Below are 17,883 nucleotides of genomic sequence, written 5' to 3'. Positions count from 1 at the left end.
ATTATTTTTGAACTGAAATACCATGTGTTTTTTATACGGTGTTAGATAATTTTATACCAACTTTAAAATTAGATAATTTTGTAATGGTGTTCTTTGTTTCCACCTAAACCTGCCGCCCGGAGCAGGTGCCCTATGCCCTCCTCTAGTTATGGCCATGCTTAATATACACAATTTTAGTATGAAGAAGACAGGCCATAAACAGCTGTAGAAGAAGAAAATTTCAACAGCTGTCTCTCTCAAGAATACCAATATTTGCTAAATTGTATAGTATACCCCCTTTTTTATGAAGTTTGAAATATAGTAATTCATTAATAATTTGAATGTTCAGTTGTTATTTTTATGACTAATAAAGCAGTGTCTGGAAATTTGCTTAGACTCAAGATTGATCAGGTGGGCAAGATGAAAATAATTACTTTTTCAGGCATAAGAAATGAATGTATATCAATAATGCAGTGAGGATAAGTTTACCAGATTTGGAAATTCTGCAAAGAGAATGCACGCTTATTCCCTCTCGGCAGTGACTCATTTATCTATCTTCACAACAAATAGTGCTACTATACTGAAAACATTAGTTTTTCAACCGAAACAGAACCACCTCTTCTATTTTTTTCATTCTTTGATGACTAGGCTTACTGCATTCTAATTTCCGTATTTATATATATATATCTCTTATGCCTGGAAATGAAGAATCAATATTTATCTTTTCCACCTAATCAACCTTGAGTTTAAGCTAATGTAGGGGTATTATTAGTCATGAAAATAAAAATTTACATTTAAATTATTACTGATGCATACTGTATATCAGTATACACAGTATGTTTAGTAGCTATCCAAAAGTTAAGGCGAGTGAACAATGATATTCTGAAGACAGATCCTGTGGCTTTCTTCTTCCACATATGTTTTCAGACTGAACCAGAAGAACCAGATGCATCCAGGTTCCCATCACTTATGCAATTTCGAACTTTTCGAAAGATTTAAGCAAAACTGGAAATCACAATCTCAGAATAATGTGCAGAAGAAATCTTGAAAGCTTGTGATCCATTGCATGCAGTGCTGTCTTAGCGCATGGGCACACCTGGACACCTCAAGGGAAGAAGGGGGGGGGGGACTCCCAAAAACAAGATATGGATGAAATTTTAAAGAGAAGCATGCAAATTTGCCAGGGAAGCATGACGCTTTTAAGATGGCCCAGATTACATGTTTCTTCTTTTGCAGCTGTAGACGATCTTGATTGGTTATGGGGTGGAGTAACTATCATGCTATCTGTTGTGTTCTTAATTGCTTTGTTTGGGCGGTTAGTCGTGATCTCCCATGTGATGCTGCCATTTAACAACCCGAAGCATCAGGCATTCAAGCCTTTTTGTTGTCAAAGTTTATGAAAATTTTTTTATTCTATTTATTCTTCATTCTATTTAACTGACTTTGAAGCAATCTTTTCTTTCCATAGGTGAGTGTAACATATATTGATTCAAAGTATTGAGTGGTCCTAGATCAATAGGTATCAGCGTACCTTCCACACCATGCAAACATTGATCATTACGAGACTTTTTGAAGCGGTAAAAAATTAACTGGGGAATGGTCCAAGTTCTGCTAGAATTATAGTTTCTTCCCCCGATTCCAAACGATGATTCTGGTCTTCACTCTTTTCTAGAGCTTCTGTGAATCTCTGGCCATTGAGACTCCACCATTTTGCTTGGCAAGCATCCAACAATCTATTTGTTACAGTGGTTTTGAAATGGTTATAAGGCAAGGGAAGTGGCTTTTCATGTGGCAATGCTGTGGCAAACTTTGCCACTTTGTCTCTTCAGTGCCTATTACTCCTGTGTCAGCTTTTACCTATGTGAATGTTATGTACCAGTGTTTACATAATTACTCGTGTATTAGTTTTGCGCATTGGTGATACATATATGAATCCCTTGTTAGAAGCAAGATATGCATGCAAGTCTGTGTGCATACCACAAAGTTGCTGATTTTAGACTGTTTTCTATAAACTATAATAGAGTATAAATAAAGCCGTGGCTAGAATAAAATCTGTCATGTTTGGGGGGGGGGCAAGTTTTGTTTTATTTTTTTTTTGTTAATTTTGAGTGACTGGTCAATGTGTGTGGGGGAACATATAAAACATACTGATGAAGATAGATATATATGTTTTGCAGTGTTTGTAATGTCCCTCCCAGAAAGAAAAATGATTCAGAAAGTTGTGAAAATGGTGAAAAAAGAAATTGAAATAGCAGTTTGGTTTTAGTTGGGAAGACAATTGTGTGTCCTTTTTCGGTTATAACTATCTGTTTTTAACAGAGGTAAATGAGTTGTTGATGAGAGGGCGAGAGCGTGCATCCTCATTTCAGATTATTAAAATTTTTTGTCGCACCACTGTCATTTTCTGTACACAAGGGCTAATTAGATTGGGACCTACAATTTATTGCTGACTCCGAACGGCAGGCTTGCCTATACTCATCGAGAGGTTGGTGCTCTAACCTCTCAATGGGGACTCCCTGCGATAGCAATTTTTTCTGCGGTCACATCACTGTTTCTGTTGTACCCCTGCATCAGGAAAGTTTTCTGACAAAGACGAACCGGGTATCGAACTCGTGACCTCGCTTCTAAACATCCTTTTGGTACTTTAGGCAAGTATTTTATCGACCTGGGCTACCGTGCCCTCCTCATTTCAGTTTCCAAATCTGTTAAACCTAATTACAAGTTACTGTAATATTTTTTATTGTTGTTATGACACATAGTGTGTTGTACAAACACACAACATTTGTCACCTATCAGAATCATGAGTTCACTCATTACAAATGAAGAGTCAGTGGGGAGGGAAGAATGCTTTCAGTCTTTAAAACAGAACTTTTAGAAATCTGGTATTGCTTTCTGTGCATGTCATAAACTATTTTTCTGCTTAAAATGTGGTGGACGCTTAAGTGTTTTTCCATCTTCATGCCGTAACTAAGATCAATGTTCCCCCTTATGACGTATCTTTCTTCCTTTATTACAGTGGACTGAAAGCGCCCCCCTCAACCCTTCAAATAAAATTGAATTAATTAAAAGAAAAGTCTTATTTTAATATCCAGAAATGATTCTTTTCTATTGTTTGAATTTAGAATGAATATGTGCCTGAGGAATACGAGGCTGGAACAAGTATTCATTCACAGGGAAAATTTCCTTTGGATATATCTATTATTGTTTATGGCTCCGCTAAGGTAAGTGTTGACACAGAAAATTGGGATGCTAAAGTTATATGTAACAACAAAATATATTTCTCTTTAACCTTGTTTTTTGTTGTAGTTTTCTGTAATTGTTTGCGTATGTCTGACAGGGATGCCAGAACATATCTGCTCATGTTGCGCAAGCAATACCAATCACTTGAATGGTATTGTTGTGCTACACCATTCAAATTCAGCCAATACATAATTTCTAATTTAAAGTGCCCTTTTAAATATGACTGAAAAATTTTAAAATTCAAAAATGTGGATCCTAATTTATTTGGCATTAGTTTTTTACCCTGAAAAATATACCAACAAAAGTTAAAAAAACAAAAAAGCCAACTACATTTGGCTGGCGTACTGGCCCGCAAAAAGACAAGAGTTTCTCAGTGCAGATCTTACCCACCATTTCTATTCAAAAATGACCAGTATCTACTCATCTCCCTCTCTATCCCCAGTGGGGATGACACCCCACTGAGGGATTCTGAGCAGGGATGACACCCCACTTTGCATTTTTATGTTTTGTCTGGCTCTTGTTTTCACTAATAAGTGCTCTACTTCTAAAAAAATTTGAGCAACCCATCAGAGACATGTTGAAGTAGGGGGGGAGGCGGGGTTCAAAGAAATGGAAAGAAGATACATTGCCTTCCCAGTCATATCAAGTGGCAGCCCCATTTTTTTGGAATGGCTATGGTCCAACACTCTAACCTACAGACATGGCCCCCACATCCTGGAGCAGGGCCCCTAGGCTGGGATCTTTTGCGGGGGCCCCCCCCGACCAGATTTTCACGGGCCTCTTTATGATGAATTTATAGCATGAAAAAGCAAAAAAATTGTGAAAATCGTCCCAGGCCCCAGGGCTGGAGCCTTGTCAGCCCACCCCTTGTGGGGGCCATGCCTACAGAATTCAAAATACAGATTGGGCTGTACATGAAAAGACCAGATTGTGGGAAAGAGGTGTTACCTTTCTTTGTAAAAAAATATAATGGGAAAAAAAATAAAATTGTTGTACTCTGAACACACGCATATGCCCTCTCTTTTATTACCCATCCGTCATTGAGAACCCCAGAAATGTCGCCGCCAAAGATTGTTCTCCAAAACTAAACAATTAAAAAGTAAGGCGGATAGACCTTGCTCCAGGCCAGTCTTCCAAAAACCTTTTTATTCCATTAGCCTCCGAATTCGGTCGTGACCATATGGCGGGAAAAAAAACTACAGTTCAGAAACTGCTTGTTATTATAAACCCATGTTCCCACATGTTCGATAAATTTTAGACTTCCTGGTAGGTACTTAGTATATGACTTACCATTGTGTGGGATGAAAAAAAAGGGTAAGAGCCACTGCTCTTCAACGGTATATTTTCTTGGTCCGCAGAGAACAAAAGGCTTAGATTTGCTGTACCAGTGGTTTCCAAATTGTGTGCCGTGGTACCATGGTGTTCTATCCATTCAGTAATTCAATGGTATGATTTATTATAACATTTCTTATGATAAACTGTAGATCAGTATTCTTAAACCTTTGCACATCTGTGGACTGGTGAAAATGTGTGAAAAATTTCGCTGATCGAAAAAAAATAATAAAAGAGAGAAAGATAATGAATTCATAGACCTGGTGATGGCTAATGCAGAAATAATACCAATATTGACAAATCTAGAGTTCAAGGAACAAGAATTTTTACGTAGTTATAGCATCTGTTTTTCTTTGTTGAAACAAAAAAGCTTATATACACTGACTGGGTGGCCAAAAAAAGAAAAGGTTGCAGTGTATTGCAGACCTGGTGCAAGTATTATAGTTCCGTTTCTTCTGTTAAGCTTGACCGAGACCTTCATGATTTTTTTTCCTTCTTATGTAAGCGGGAAAAACGAACTTCACGAAGGCCCCGGCTGGACTGGGGCTTAAAAAAAGTTATTATAAAAAAAATTTTTAGCTGTAAAAAAATACAAACTGCACTGTAAATGTTTCAAAATCACACTGGGCTACGCTATATGTACAGTAGTACATAATGTTGTGTGTACAACCAGAGCCACCCTTAGAAATGTGTGACAGGTGCGGTCGCACTGGGACCCGTGATTTAGGTGATTCCGCACTTACTGTAATAGAAGTGAAAAATATTTACCTTCATCAAATATATATACAGTCTATCCTGCTTATAACATCTTTGAAAAACTGTCATGAAAAAACATAAGTGGGAAAATGTGGTAAACGGGAAATCCTATTAAGAATTAGTCAGGATTGGGACCACAAAAATAAATCGTACTAAGTGGAGAAACGTTCTAAGTGGGAACATTATAAGCACGGTTGACTGCATATTTTTTTTTGTAGTAAACAAGGTGACTGAGTTTAAACTGATTTGATTCTTGAATTTTCATCAATTCTGAAATCATTTCTCATATTAATACTGAATTTTCATGAATTCAGAGATTTTTTCATAAATTTTATAAATTTTCAGCAATTCTGAATTTCAGTCCATTCTGGGTTCTTCCCCCCGATTAATTCTAAATTTAAAATCCTGTGATTTGCTTTCCTTCATTAATTCGAAATTTTCATAGATTCAAAAGCAGCCTTGTGTATAGCAGAGCATTAACCTTTTAGGTCTCGCGACCCATTTTTTCCATTTCAAGGAGCATTAGTTCGCTTGCTCCCTCGCTACATAACAAGTTTTGTGAGCGTAGGACGGCATTTCTCAAACTTTTTCCACCCACGGTTCCCTTCTCTGTCATTGTTTATCCTTGACCCCTCCTAGAATAGTTTAAAAAGGACCACTTCAAATTCTTGAATAGGCACACATTAATAAACCAACTTGTCGTGACGCCCCAGAAAGCGATGGCACACATTTTGCATTTTGAGAACAACTAGCATAGTTGTTTCAAACGCCCCCACAGCTTTAAAATCCAATAATTTCATAATTGTGTTCTTTGTTCCCCCACCTAAAACTGACGCCTCTTAAATTTTGTCGCCCGGGGCAGTTGGCCCCTGCTCCCCTCTATTTCCAGCCTTGACTTCAGCGCCATCCTTACACATGGCCCACCCGGGCACAACTCGGGGAACTGAGGTGCATAAGAGGGTCTCATTATTATTAGACCTGTTGCAAAGATTTCCGAGATGTGTGTAAACTGTAAATAAGCCTCCTGTAAACTAAGTCCAGCCTCCTTGAAAATGAAATGTATAAGAAACCTCCTTGAAAATGTCTCATGATGCTCTTGAGAGGCCTTAGGTACCTTAAAATAATCATAACTTTTAATCCTGTTTTACAGTCAAGTGTGACTGCTACCCTGACCTCAGAAACTTGCGACTCGCAACTAAAAAACGGAATTTACACTGTACCTTGGGAACATCATTTTGGTGTCGCAGTCCTCAGAATTTTTTACAAAAAAGTAAATTCAGCACCCTTTCTGGTCGAATGCCCAGGGCACCAGACTCTCTGAACTGCCTTAGTTTCAAACATGGTGTGACCGCATCTTCTCAAGTTTACCATGTGTGTGTGTGTGCACATGTTACCAATAAAAATACAATCTATCTCTCCGCCAAACTTTGCATACACAGAATCCAATGCGAATCCACAATGCATGTGCAAAATAAATATAATATAAAATAGATTCTCAATTAGATACCTGGTCAACTTATTGCCCACAATATATTATATTCTGGCAGACTCTTGCAATGTTGATTGAGTGACTAGACTGAATTCATATCCAAACCTATCCAGCACATCTGCCTGGAGCATTACAGGACATTCTACTTGAAAGCAGGGTGTGTGGTCTCTGGTGAATTATTATATTCTATCTGAAAAAAATAATTATTTTGTTAAGCAAGCAAACATCAAGCAACACCAATCATTTGTGAGTTTCGGCATCCCTGATGCACAAGTAAAAATTGTGCAAAAGCTGTTAAATATTTCCCCCCTTTCTGCTAAAATACACTATGCTAAGAGAGGGATATATGAGAAGAGAGTTAATGGGAAAAGTTATTAAAAATAAATATATGAGCTAATAAGTTGTCAAACCATTTTGTGATTTCAAAATACAATAAAGTCCCAATATAATCAAAGTTTTGTAGAAACTGTTGCTATAATGAGTTTAGCATTATAGTCATGGACCCCACATCCTGGAGCAGGGTTCCTAGGCTGGGGTCTTTTGCTGGCCCCCCTGGTCAGACTTTTCTCAAGCCCTTGTTTAGTTAATTTATAGTGTGAAAATGCAAAAAACTATAAGAATCGTTCCGGGGCTGTGGCTGTAATGATTCACAGTTGAACTAGTTGTAAGGGGGGGAAGATACAATGATGATTTCTGGGGCATGATAATGATGTCAATTCATATATATGCATATACATTAGATCAAGATGCTCTGCCTTTGATGGGGGAAGACAATGCCTCCCCGCTTATCTCTGCCCATTGTTGTAATCCATATTCATGGAAGATTTGAAGATAAATAATGGGAAAAAAATTAATGACACCTGACGTGTTTCAGCACTCTCTGGTGCCATTACCAAAAATTATGAGACAAAACAGACAATCTCAAACCAACAATTAAACCTGACACCTTTCCTCATATTATCTCAAACTTTGCCATTGTCCCAGTCATTTAATTTGATAGTTTGAATTTGTTTATCTACTTGCCGATCCTGTAGGTGTACAGAAATTTCCTGTAAAATAAAGTCAGCCATGGTGATGGAACTGCTGGCTTTGATTTCATATCATTCACTAGCATAGCATGTCCTTGAGAATAATGACGTAAACCTCTTCTTAGAAATCCAATAGTCATTTGGATTTTATGCTCTGCACCACCCTATCGCTTAAGAAAATATTGAGTTGGTTTCAGCTGAAATTAACTCATCACAATCATTGTTTATAAAAAATACTTTCAATTAGAGGAATTGTTCAAACGAAGTGTTTATTCCAGATGTGTGATTTCTTTTACCAAGGGCCATGTATGTGCCAAAATACAAAATTTTTTTATTTAGCCCCCCTGTCCTCTACTTTCTAATATAAAAGTTGTTGCCTTAACTCTTCTTCGCCAAAAAAAGAAGAAAAAAGCACAGTATCCAAGTGCAATACTAGCCGAGATATTTAAAATCAAAGAATGCTTGAAAATGAGGAAAAAAACAGCATATATTAAGGCGTGAGCTTGTTCTATGCCAGGGGTGCCGCAAGTGGCACGCTGTAGTACCGAGTGGCATATGATGATTTTTCAAAAATGAAAGCAATTCGATTATATTTTTCCAATCAAAGAAATTTTCTCCCAATTTTTTAAACAATCCTTTACTTATGAATGATGGTCTTGTAGGCTGCCAAAGTTATATTTGGCAAAGTTATAGATAGGCAATCTTAATAACTACGTGATGACTTTTATTCAATGCATTTTTGTTGTTATATTCAGGCGTAGTTGCTGGATGTCCCATGTGTATGAGATTCAGGATCATCCACAAGGGGGAACATGCATCGTATAATGCAATTCCATTGTTTTTTCATGAATTCTTGGGGGCTTTGTTCTCCAGCAAAGTTTATTGGGGAGGGAGGCCCAACCATCTTGAGTCCTCAGGTTCTGGTGTCCTTGCCACAAACATGATATGGATAAGATGAATTCTACTGAGATATGCACACATACCCAATTTGCATTGTGATTATCAAATTTATGACTCAAAAATGAAAACAATTTACAACTCAAAAGAGTGTCAAACTGAAAATTTTTGTTAAAATAAGAGGACAGGCAAACAATATTTTACAAGAATGAAGATGTGCTCATATGATGTGTAAAAACTGGACATGTATATATATATGGTCTGCGTGTTAAAATTCGTAGAGTGGCGCTCATGTAGAAAATAATTTTGATTTTTGCCATGACTTAGATAAAGGTTTGCTACCCTTATACTATTCATGTACTTGATTGTTCCCAATGTAGTAAATTGTTTCTGACAAAAAGTCAAGTCATTTTTAGGACATTGGGTTGGAAAAATACCTATCTATGTACAAAAAAAAGTTACAAAAAATTTCTGGTGGTTTAAATTGCGATCCTAAATGTGTTTTGAATAAAAATTTCAAAAAGTCTAGTTTTGTTCAATTTTTTAACTGCAACACCTACTGTTCTTTCCCTCATTTTCAGTAATTTTTGAATTCAAATATGTCAATGAATATTGCACTTAAAAACAGTTTTTTTGGGCTGTGGGGAGATGGGAACTGTATAAAAAATTAATATAAATAAAAATATTGATTGTGTATCTTGGTACATGTCCAACCCCTATTAAAATGAATGATACATGTAAAATGGGCAGGCTTGAATGCTTTTTCCAATTAAAAACATATTTTTATAATCAACAGTTCATGAGTTATTTGAACTGAAACAGTTTTAATATACGTATATTAAAAGAATAACCTTGTATATTCTCCTTCATGAAAGATTTGTTTATTGAAAATTTTAGTGCTAAGCAGTGTTCCCGCTAAATTCTGTTGCATGCCATATTAATTATGCAAAAGTGTGAAGTATTCCAAACCAATCAAAAACAATTTTGAATGGAAATTCGCAAGTAGATATATTATTATCAAAATTTTGATTGTTCTCGCGAAATTATCACTGTATATATAGAGGGAGTATTGGATTGCAAATTTGCTCATATTAAATTTTGTTCTTGTCTTGATTATAATGAATTAAGAAAAAGATGACCAGGTTGGTAGAATATACAAGCCATATCTGATGTAACACAGTTATCAAGAAACCAATCAGCTAAACTGTGATATATTTTGTGATTTTTATGTTTGGTGCCAACTGCTATTATGAAGATTAACCCAAGCAGCATTGATGAGATACCTCCCCTCCTTAAAAGCCTCTTATTATAGCGTTGGCAAGTCCAGATATTTTCTATAGTAGAATTTGTCAATAAAATATTTTTCCCTATACCCACATAGTTTGCACCTGCTGAAAATCGGAAGAAAGCCTACTTTAATAAAAAAAAAGATTGGCATTTTGAAGGGAGTGTAGTGATTTGCGCTGTGAGGCTTAATGGGTTAATTTAGGGTTTAGGCATTAAAGATAGTTATAAATTTTAATAACATTGTGAACTTTATATTTTGATTAAATTATTATAATTTTTTTTCACTATTTCAAATTTCGTTCAATATATAGAAATTTGAAATGCGTTCAAAAATTATGTTTTTGCACTTTTCAAACACAGAAATTGTCTTCTCTGTTCTCCAGTCAATATTGTTTAAAAATAAATGGATTTATTTCTCTTTCCATTTTAGATTATTCGTTAATCATGTTTTTTCTCCCTTTCTTCTGCTCAGATCATAGGGACGCCAAAAGAAAAGTCAAACATACTTTCAAATTCTGACTCTCCCTTGGCCTTTTGTCCCGATACAAAAATGTTCGTCGAGATCGTAGGGCCTTATAGATCTTTAGGCATCCTGGGATACTTGACCAAAAATCAATATGAAACTTCTACCATATGCCTAACAGATGTCAGAGTAAGTAAATTCATTTTTGGAATATGTACTTGCATTTTATTTTTAGGATAACAGTATATTTGCAGAACATTGTTTTTTGTTTTGATAAATGTATCTCTTATTTTTTTTTACATTTTTCAGTACCTTTCACGTTGTCTTCTATCTGTGGTTTAATAACACTTAATGTACAGTATATCAAACATTTTCAGGGATATGACATTGTCATAGGTGGTAATTCTCTTCCCCTCCCCATGTCATTGATGGAGTTCATTGAACTAATATATTGTACAGTCGACTCTCACCTCATTAAAATTTCAATTTTAAAACAGATGTATGAGAAGTAGAAATGCCTAGAGCTTGCTCGTTTTTTACTGACTTTGAAGTCCAACGATATTGATGTTGCTACAATATCTAATGTTATTTTAAATCAGGAATTTGGGCATAGCATTCAATGCTTTGAAATTAAAATAAGAAAAAATAATAATTTCTTTCTTTTTTTAAAATCCGGGGAACCCTAATGCCCCCATTGCTAATACTTGGTGCAGTTATATCTAAGTTTAGCTCCCTATATTTTTTCCATACACAAAATCTTGAAAAAGAACAGCTATATCTTTCTGCACTGTATCTAAGGATTAGGTTCAAGTCTATATTTACCAGGTCTTTATTTCTTTTAATTGACAATCTTACCACATTTCAATAACATGCTTACCATACTTGGTTACTTTTACTTCAATATCATTGAAATTAACCCTAGATTCATAAACATTAATCTCAGACCGCCCAAAATACGTAAACACTTGTAACTTTTAAAGTGAAAGAGATAGAAAGATGAACTAAGTACCTTCCTAGATCGTTCAATAATTAGTATCGTGCCTGTCGCATGTCAGAGTGCACTTATGCTAATGGAGTTACAGTGAGTAGGTCGTCCCAGACGAATGTTTGTGAATCGTGTTGCAATTGTAGAACGGGTGCGATGATTTGAAATCGTAATTTCTTCGTGAAGTTGAGTGTTATTCAAGGTAAATATGAATTATTATATAGGCATCCGTGTAGGGTGCCTATCTGTAGGACCGGTTGTTGAGCTCCATTATTAAAGATAGTAACAATCAGAAGGTTTTAAATAAATAAATATGATTTATTTGGTACGGACACATAGAAATGAAGGACATCACATAACAATGGTTACTTGCCGACTGCGAAGAAAACATTCAATTTTTTTTGCAACTTGCATTACTAGGTAACAAACATTCCACCAGAAAAATGTGAAGCGTGACGTCTTCATTTTTCCGCAATCGGTAAAAGTTCAAGTAGAGGTCGCTACAATTGTATTCGTTTGTTAGACTTTTTTTTTGTATACGGTGTAACTTTTTTTGTAAAAAATTCATGTGTATGGATCACATTCATGTGTCGATTGCTCAGAATAACTATTGTCATTTTTATTTCAGAAAATTAATGATTAATAAGCAACTTTTCAGATTTAAAGTGTGTTTTATTGCTCCTTGTATTCTATAAAACAAAAATCATCAATATAATATGTTCGTCTGAGAGACGAATGTTTATGAATAGCGTATCTCCCATGCATGTTCATGAATCTAGGGTTAAATAAAGAAAAATTTAAATTTAAATTTTGTGATTTAAATCAAGGATTAAAAAAAAAAATCTGCATACCTTGATTTATAATGCTATCCATGTATAAGAAAGCCGTCCCATTTTTGCAAAAAGGGGTTCGTTATACAGTCAAACTTCGTTAATGAGTCACTCTTGGGAGAGAAAAAATATGACTTAGTAAGGGGAGTGACTCGTTAAACAGAGTAAGCCATCGCTGTGCCAATTCCTACCAGAGGACAATTGGGACTTCCAAAAAGTGACCCGGTAAGCGGAGTGACGTGTTAACCGGGTGACTCACTAACGAGGTTTGACTGTACACGTTAAAATACAATAATTCACATGTGGGAAACTAAGTGTATTGAAGATTACTCTGTAGCATTAAAATAACGAATTGAATGTTCCTTATTGAATTTGAAAGATAAAGGGTTTTTATAGAAATACAAATAAAATTGAGAAATTATTTGGGGAAAGAATAATCATTTCTAAATATAACTGTCCCATTATTAATAATGTTATTGACTTCTTCAATGATGGTCATTTCTTGTACAGACAGTCCGTTTCGATTTTTCGGTGCTGGGAGATGCTGAGAGACTCAATATGATGCCCCCGTTGCAGTATTTGCTGTGGAAAAGCATTGCACTTAGGATTGCGAGACAGCTTTTGCTCCGAAAACCTGAGTACAGGGTATGTTTATATATTACTTTTTCCCCCCTGGCTAATGTATTCACACTGATATAAAGCAGAGGTACACAATCTCCAGCTTCGGGGCCAGATGAAGCCCACAAAACAAAAAAAGTGTCAATCAGTATGTGGCCTGTGATTGGTTGCCATGTCATGTAACTCGCCCAAAGGACTAAGGAGGTTGTGCACCTCCTGATATAAAGTGTTTGTCTTCATTTGTGGAAATGCTACTTGCAATTTTTCTTCAAGAAATTGAGACTTGGGTTAACCATTTCCTGGCATGCAATTTTTCTTCGTAGACTTAATGTTACTTTTCTTTTCACTGGAGGAATTGTATTATCAGGGCTGCCTCAAGAGTATTATGAACTCATGAGCTCTATTTGATTGGAATTACTGGTCAGTTTAGATACTCACACTCAAAAATCATTCTAGCAGATCTTATCAAGGCTATCCTATGCATCACAGACCACCCTTACCAGACATAGGCCCTTGTGCAAAAATAATAGCAAAGCCAGAGGCATCTTAATAATCTCGGGAGGGGGGGGGGCAATTTTGTATATTCTGTGAGAGAAGGGAATCAAGAATCCAAAAATTCACATATTATTACAAAATATACAGGAGTACAAAAATATATCCTATACAAAAAATATAGACACAATTAAATGTAAACTAACAAAAAAAATTAATAAAAATTTCAAATTGAGGAAAATTTTAAATTCATGAAAGAAATTGTCTGAGAATTAATGAAAATTCGGAATCGCTAAATGGGAAATAAGAAAAATAATAGACAGATAATTCCAGCACTCATGATAATTCAGAACAATTGAAAGAGGCCATTCCAGAATTGGTGGAAATTCAGAATTTATGGAAATGCAGAATTCTCTCTCCAGAATTAAAATTATTCTCTCTCCACTGAGCAACGGTCTATGTATTTTTTTCAGGGCTGGACTTGGGTGGGTGCAACTGCACCAGGCCACTAAAATTTAGGGGTCCAAAACAGAATAAAAGTACTTTTATAAGTTACATTTTTACTTCTTAATAAAAGCAATAGCTTAAAATTCTTTCCAAGACAGGGAACTCACAGGTCTAGGGTTTTGACCTAAGTCAAAAGTGCTCTTGTGTTTGGTGCCCTGGACCAGAAGGAACCTTTCATTGTCGTGCTCTGCAGTTGTGTCGGAGCCGGGTGCAATGGGTGTTCGAGCAGCACTGAATTGAGTTTCTCAAGAATGAATTAATTCAGAAATCAAAATCACCTATATAAAGAATAAAGAGCAAGTCCAGCACTCACAAGTCTAAAATACTTCTGTAACCTCTGGTGCCCCCCTGTGTATATATATTATACAGAAACCATGTTGAAGAAAGGTTTTTCCAGCAATGGTTTCCCATGGCTCTCAATATGTACACACACATTCCAACATGTATCAATTTGATAAAAGTTTCACAGACGAATATGCATGAGTTGCATGGCTTCCCTTTAAATTCACTTTTGGGGGACCCATGAGAAATCTGTCCTAGAGTGAGAAACGGCGGGCACAGGCTTGCTCAAGGACACTTGAGGATTGAGGAGAAGCATTTTAGAGGTCCGTAAAGCTGTTTTTGTACCCGGAAGCAAAATATTTAAGCCTGTTCCTGCGTTTTTCAAACTGTAGAGGACACAAAGTCATCCCTCAATTACTAAAAACAGCTTTTTTGCTTGGATTGCAGCTGTGTAAAGTGGCATAGCAATGCCATCTGTTGGTTTCTGCAAGAACTGACTTGAGGAATGTGTAACAGAAGCTGTGTAGAATGCTACTATAAAACTCACAAAAAAAAAATATATATAACATAAATTGTTATTTCGCCAATTGTTTCGATTGATAAAAAAAATTGGAATTTACAAAGGAAATTATTGCTAACATAGGTGTGGGGCATGGCCCCCCACATCCTGAAGCAGGGCCCCTAGGCTGGGATCTTTTATGGGCCCCCCGACCAGACTTTCACGGGCCTCCTTTATGATGAATTTATAGCGTGAAAAAACAAAAAAGTGATTAAAATCCGTCCGTGCCCTAGGGTCGGAGCCTTGTCAGCCCACCCCTTGTGGGGGCCATGGTGTGGGGGCTTGGTGAAACTGCACCTCTCTCACTCCACTAGGAGCGGCTCTGTATGCACCTGAGGTCCTCAAGACATTGCATTAAGCATTGTGTAGTTTGCCTTTCTCCCCCCCCCCTGAAAGGCTATTCCTCAGTCAAAGGCGATTTGATTTTCTTCTTGATTTGACATTATTCACAAGGTTGATGATTGCTGTCATAGATATGGGTCATTCCCCCCAAAAAAAAATGTATAAACTGTTTCAGAGACTTTATAATTTTCTTTTACAAAATTTCAGAGCACTCTGGTAGCAATTTTAATTTTTTTTCTAGTTCTTCATTTAATTATCTGTCATATGACATTTCTTAATTTGTTTCAAATGGTATTCAATTATTTTTAAACAAATCATTGTTTGTAGCAAAACATCAAAATCTGGCTGTCCCAGCTTGAAAAAAGTGTTAGTGTAAATCTGGAATTTTTTTCAAAAAATTTGATATGACATTTTATATATGTACCGTAGATAAACAAAACTGAAAGTAAAATTTTGAAATTTTTTTTCTTATGAAAAACCATTTTTTTGTTCGTGTCCCGAAATTTTTCCCATTTTAAAATGTCCACTCTATTTCAGTCATTCGGGAAATATATATTTTTATACCAGATTAAATCTGATAACACTTTTGAGCTCATTGAAAGGTTCAATTTTAATGCTTGATCAACTTTTTTGGATTTGACTGTTGCAAAAAGACAATGTTCACATTATTTAGTCTCTAGCACCAGATTTTTCTCTGTTCACTCTGTGTTATGCCATTATCATAAATAATTAATTTTTTTTTTCATTTATATCTGCATCAAGTACATTAAGATATGCTTCCAAACATAATAAAAGTTTTCATCAATCATTTAAATTTATAATGAAAAAATAATAATTTAGGTTAATTTTTGTCCACTCTGTTACATTTTCCAAAAACTCAAGCAATGCAACAGAATGGAAACTATGATTTAAAGTAAAGTTTTCTTAGTTAAAAGGTTTTGAAAATTTAAGTTAAATTTAATGAGTTATCTATTATATTTAAACCCTTTACCACATTCTCCATCGTGTTACTTTTTTTCAGTTAAATTCAAAAGTTCAGTAGTACAGATCATTAAAATCACCGCCAGGCGAGTTATGTCATAATGGGCATTTTAATATGAGTAAAGATGATTATATGACAATACATTCTGTATTTAATGGGACAGAACCATTATTTTCTTTATTATTTTTTGTTTCCAGGCTCTACTCTCCCCCCCCCCTCATTCTACTCTGGATCCCTAATGTAAGAGGCATAAATGTGAGTTTTATATCAACACATCAAATTACCATTCAATTTTAACAAAAAAATTTTAAGTTAGAGGAAAATCATCCTGATGACATAATATATACAAGTCCAATGTCCACTTTGACCAGATTTTAAACATTTTACCAGACCAAAATTCTAACTACGAGGGATAGGGTGCATGTTTTTTTTATGTTCTCATGGGGTGAACATTTTTCAAAGGTTATAGAGGAGTCTCTGGGTCATCTATAACATTTTGTATATAATTTTTGAGAAGATAAAAGCTCTATCTTTTATATATAAATGTGAAAGTGTGTATGTATGTTCTTTATACAAATCCACAATTTTAGACTGATCGTCGCCAAATTTTGCATATATACCAAACAGGACTAGGATTAAACCATTAGTACTTTAAAAGTTTATCAGAGTTGGGCAAATGCTCGAAATGGGCAAAAAACAGTGGAGCAACAATGGTTCTTAGGGCCCAGCAATCACTTTCGGAATGTTCACTTTGGTTACTGTGATTTCCTAACAATGCGTTTCAGACATATACATGCCTTTACAATGGTTTGTCACTTCTTTGATGCTGCCAGTATTATGTGGCGTCGGAGCCGGGGGTGCTGTGGGTGCTTGAGAACTCACGGAAGTTTGTTGAACGGGTTCGAGCACCCACAGAATTGATTCAAAAATCGAAATTTTCTACGTGAACCTCAAGACGGGCACCCACAGGTTCGAAACACTTCCGACGCCCCTGTGTATAACAGTTTATTCCTTTATAATGGTTTGCCACTTTTTCAATCCTCCCAGTAATTGAAGAAAACCCGGGAAGCGCCAGGTATTTTTGCTAGTTCAGAATATTTGAGACATCTTTCTCAGTTAAAGATTTCTGTGCACTCGGTTGCAATAATGTCCACTCTGTTACAGGAAGCATTTTTGCAGTTCATGGGCAAAAAATTACCTGTCAGAAATAAGTTTTGATTTTGTGTAGCTAAATACAGTCAAACCTCGTTAGTGCGTCACCCAGTTAACACGTCACTCTGCTTACCGGGTCACTTTTTTGGGAGTCCCAATTGTCCTTGGGCAGGAATTGGCACAGCTATGTCTTACTCCGTTTAACGAGTCACTCCACTTACTAAGTCATATTTTTGCTCTCCCAAGAGTGACGCATTAAGGAGGTTCGACTGTATATGTAAAAAATAAACTTTTCTATGTGCTATTTCGAAAAAGTTATAAAAACCATCAAAACGACAGAAGAAAAAAGTGAAATTTTTTTCAGCATATGTGTAAGAATAAGCTAATTTCATTATTTTGAGAAATAAAAACAGCAGAAATAACAATATTTTTTCATGGCAATATTTGTTTTCGTAACAGAGTGGACAAAATCCATGACTTTCTGTCATAAAACCCAAAAAATAAAATACTATTGTAAAATAAAAGTGAAAAATATTTATAAAATATTAAACTTCAAGTCATTGGCTATAATTTGAGATCAATTTCATTTTGAAAATTCAACTTTGAATTTTTCATTAAAAAAAAAAGTGGAATGTACGCTTTTTTTGGGAATGGCCCATATAC

General features: G+C 35.7%; 1 protein-coding gene across 1 annotated transcript in view; it reads left to right on the top strand.

Annotated features, from left to right (window-relative positions):
- The window catches only part of LOC149076072 (sperm-specific sodium:proton exchanger-like), a 118,215-nt gene that overhangs the window by 91,440 nt on the left and 8,892 nt on the right, over positions 1-17,883 (top strand). Inside the window, exons 19-21 of the mRNA XM_089243598.1 lie at positions 3,102-3,200; positions 10,481-10,660; positions 12,797-12,931. Coding sequence (XP_089099724.1) covers positions 3,102-3,200; positions 10,481-10,660; positions 12,797-12,931 — 414 coding nt within the window. The remainder of the gene's footprint in view (positions 1-3,101; positions 3,201-10,480; positions 10,661-12,796; positions 12,932-17,883) is intronic.

The sequence above is a fragment of the Pholcus phalangioides genome, unplaced genomic scaffold (genome assembly GCF_987345545.1).
Source record: "Pholcus phalangioides strain wild (caught in Gottingen) unplaced genomic scaffold, Ppha-v1.0 ptg000015l_1, whole genome shotgun sequence".
Taxonomy (NCBI): domain Eukaryota; kingdom Metazoa; phylum Arthropoda; class Arachnida; order Araneae; family Pholcidae; genus Pholcus; species Pholcus phalangioides.
Note: the sequence above shows the minus strand (reverse complement) of the source record. Positions and strands in the feature narration are given on the sequence as shown.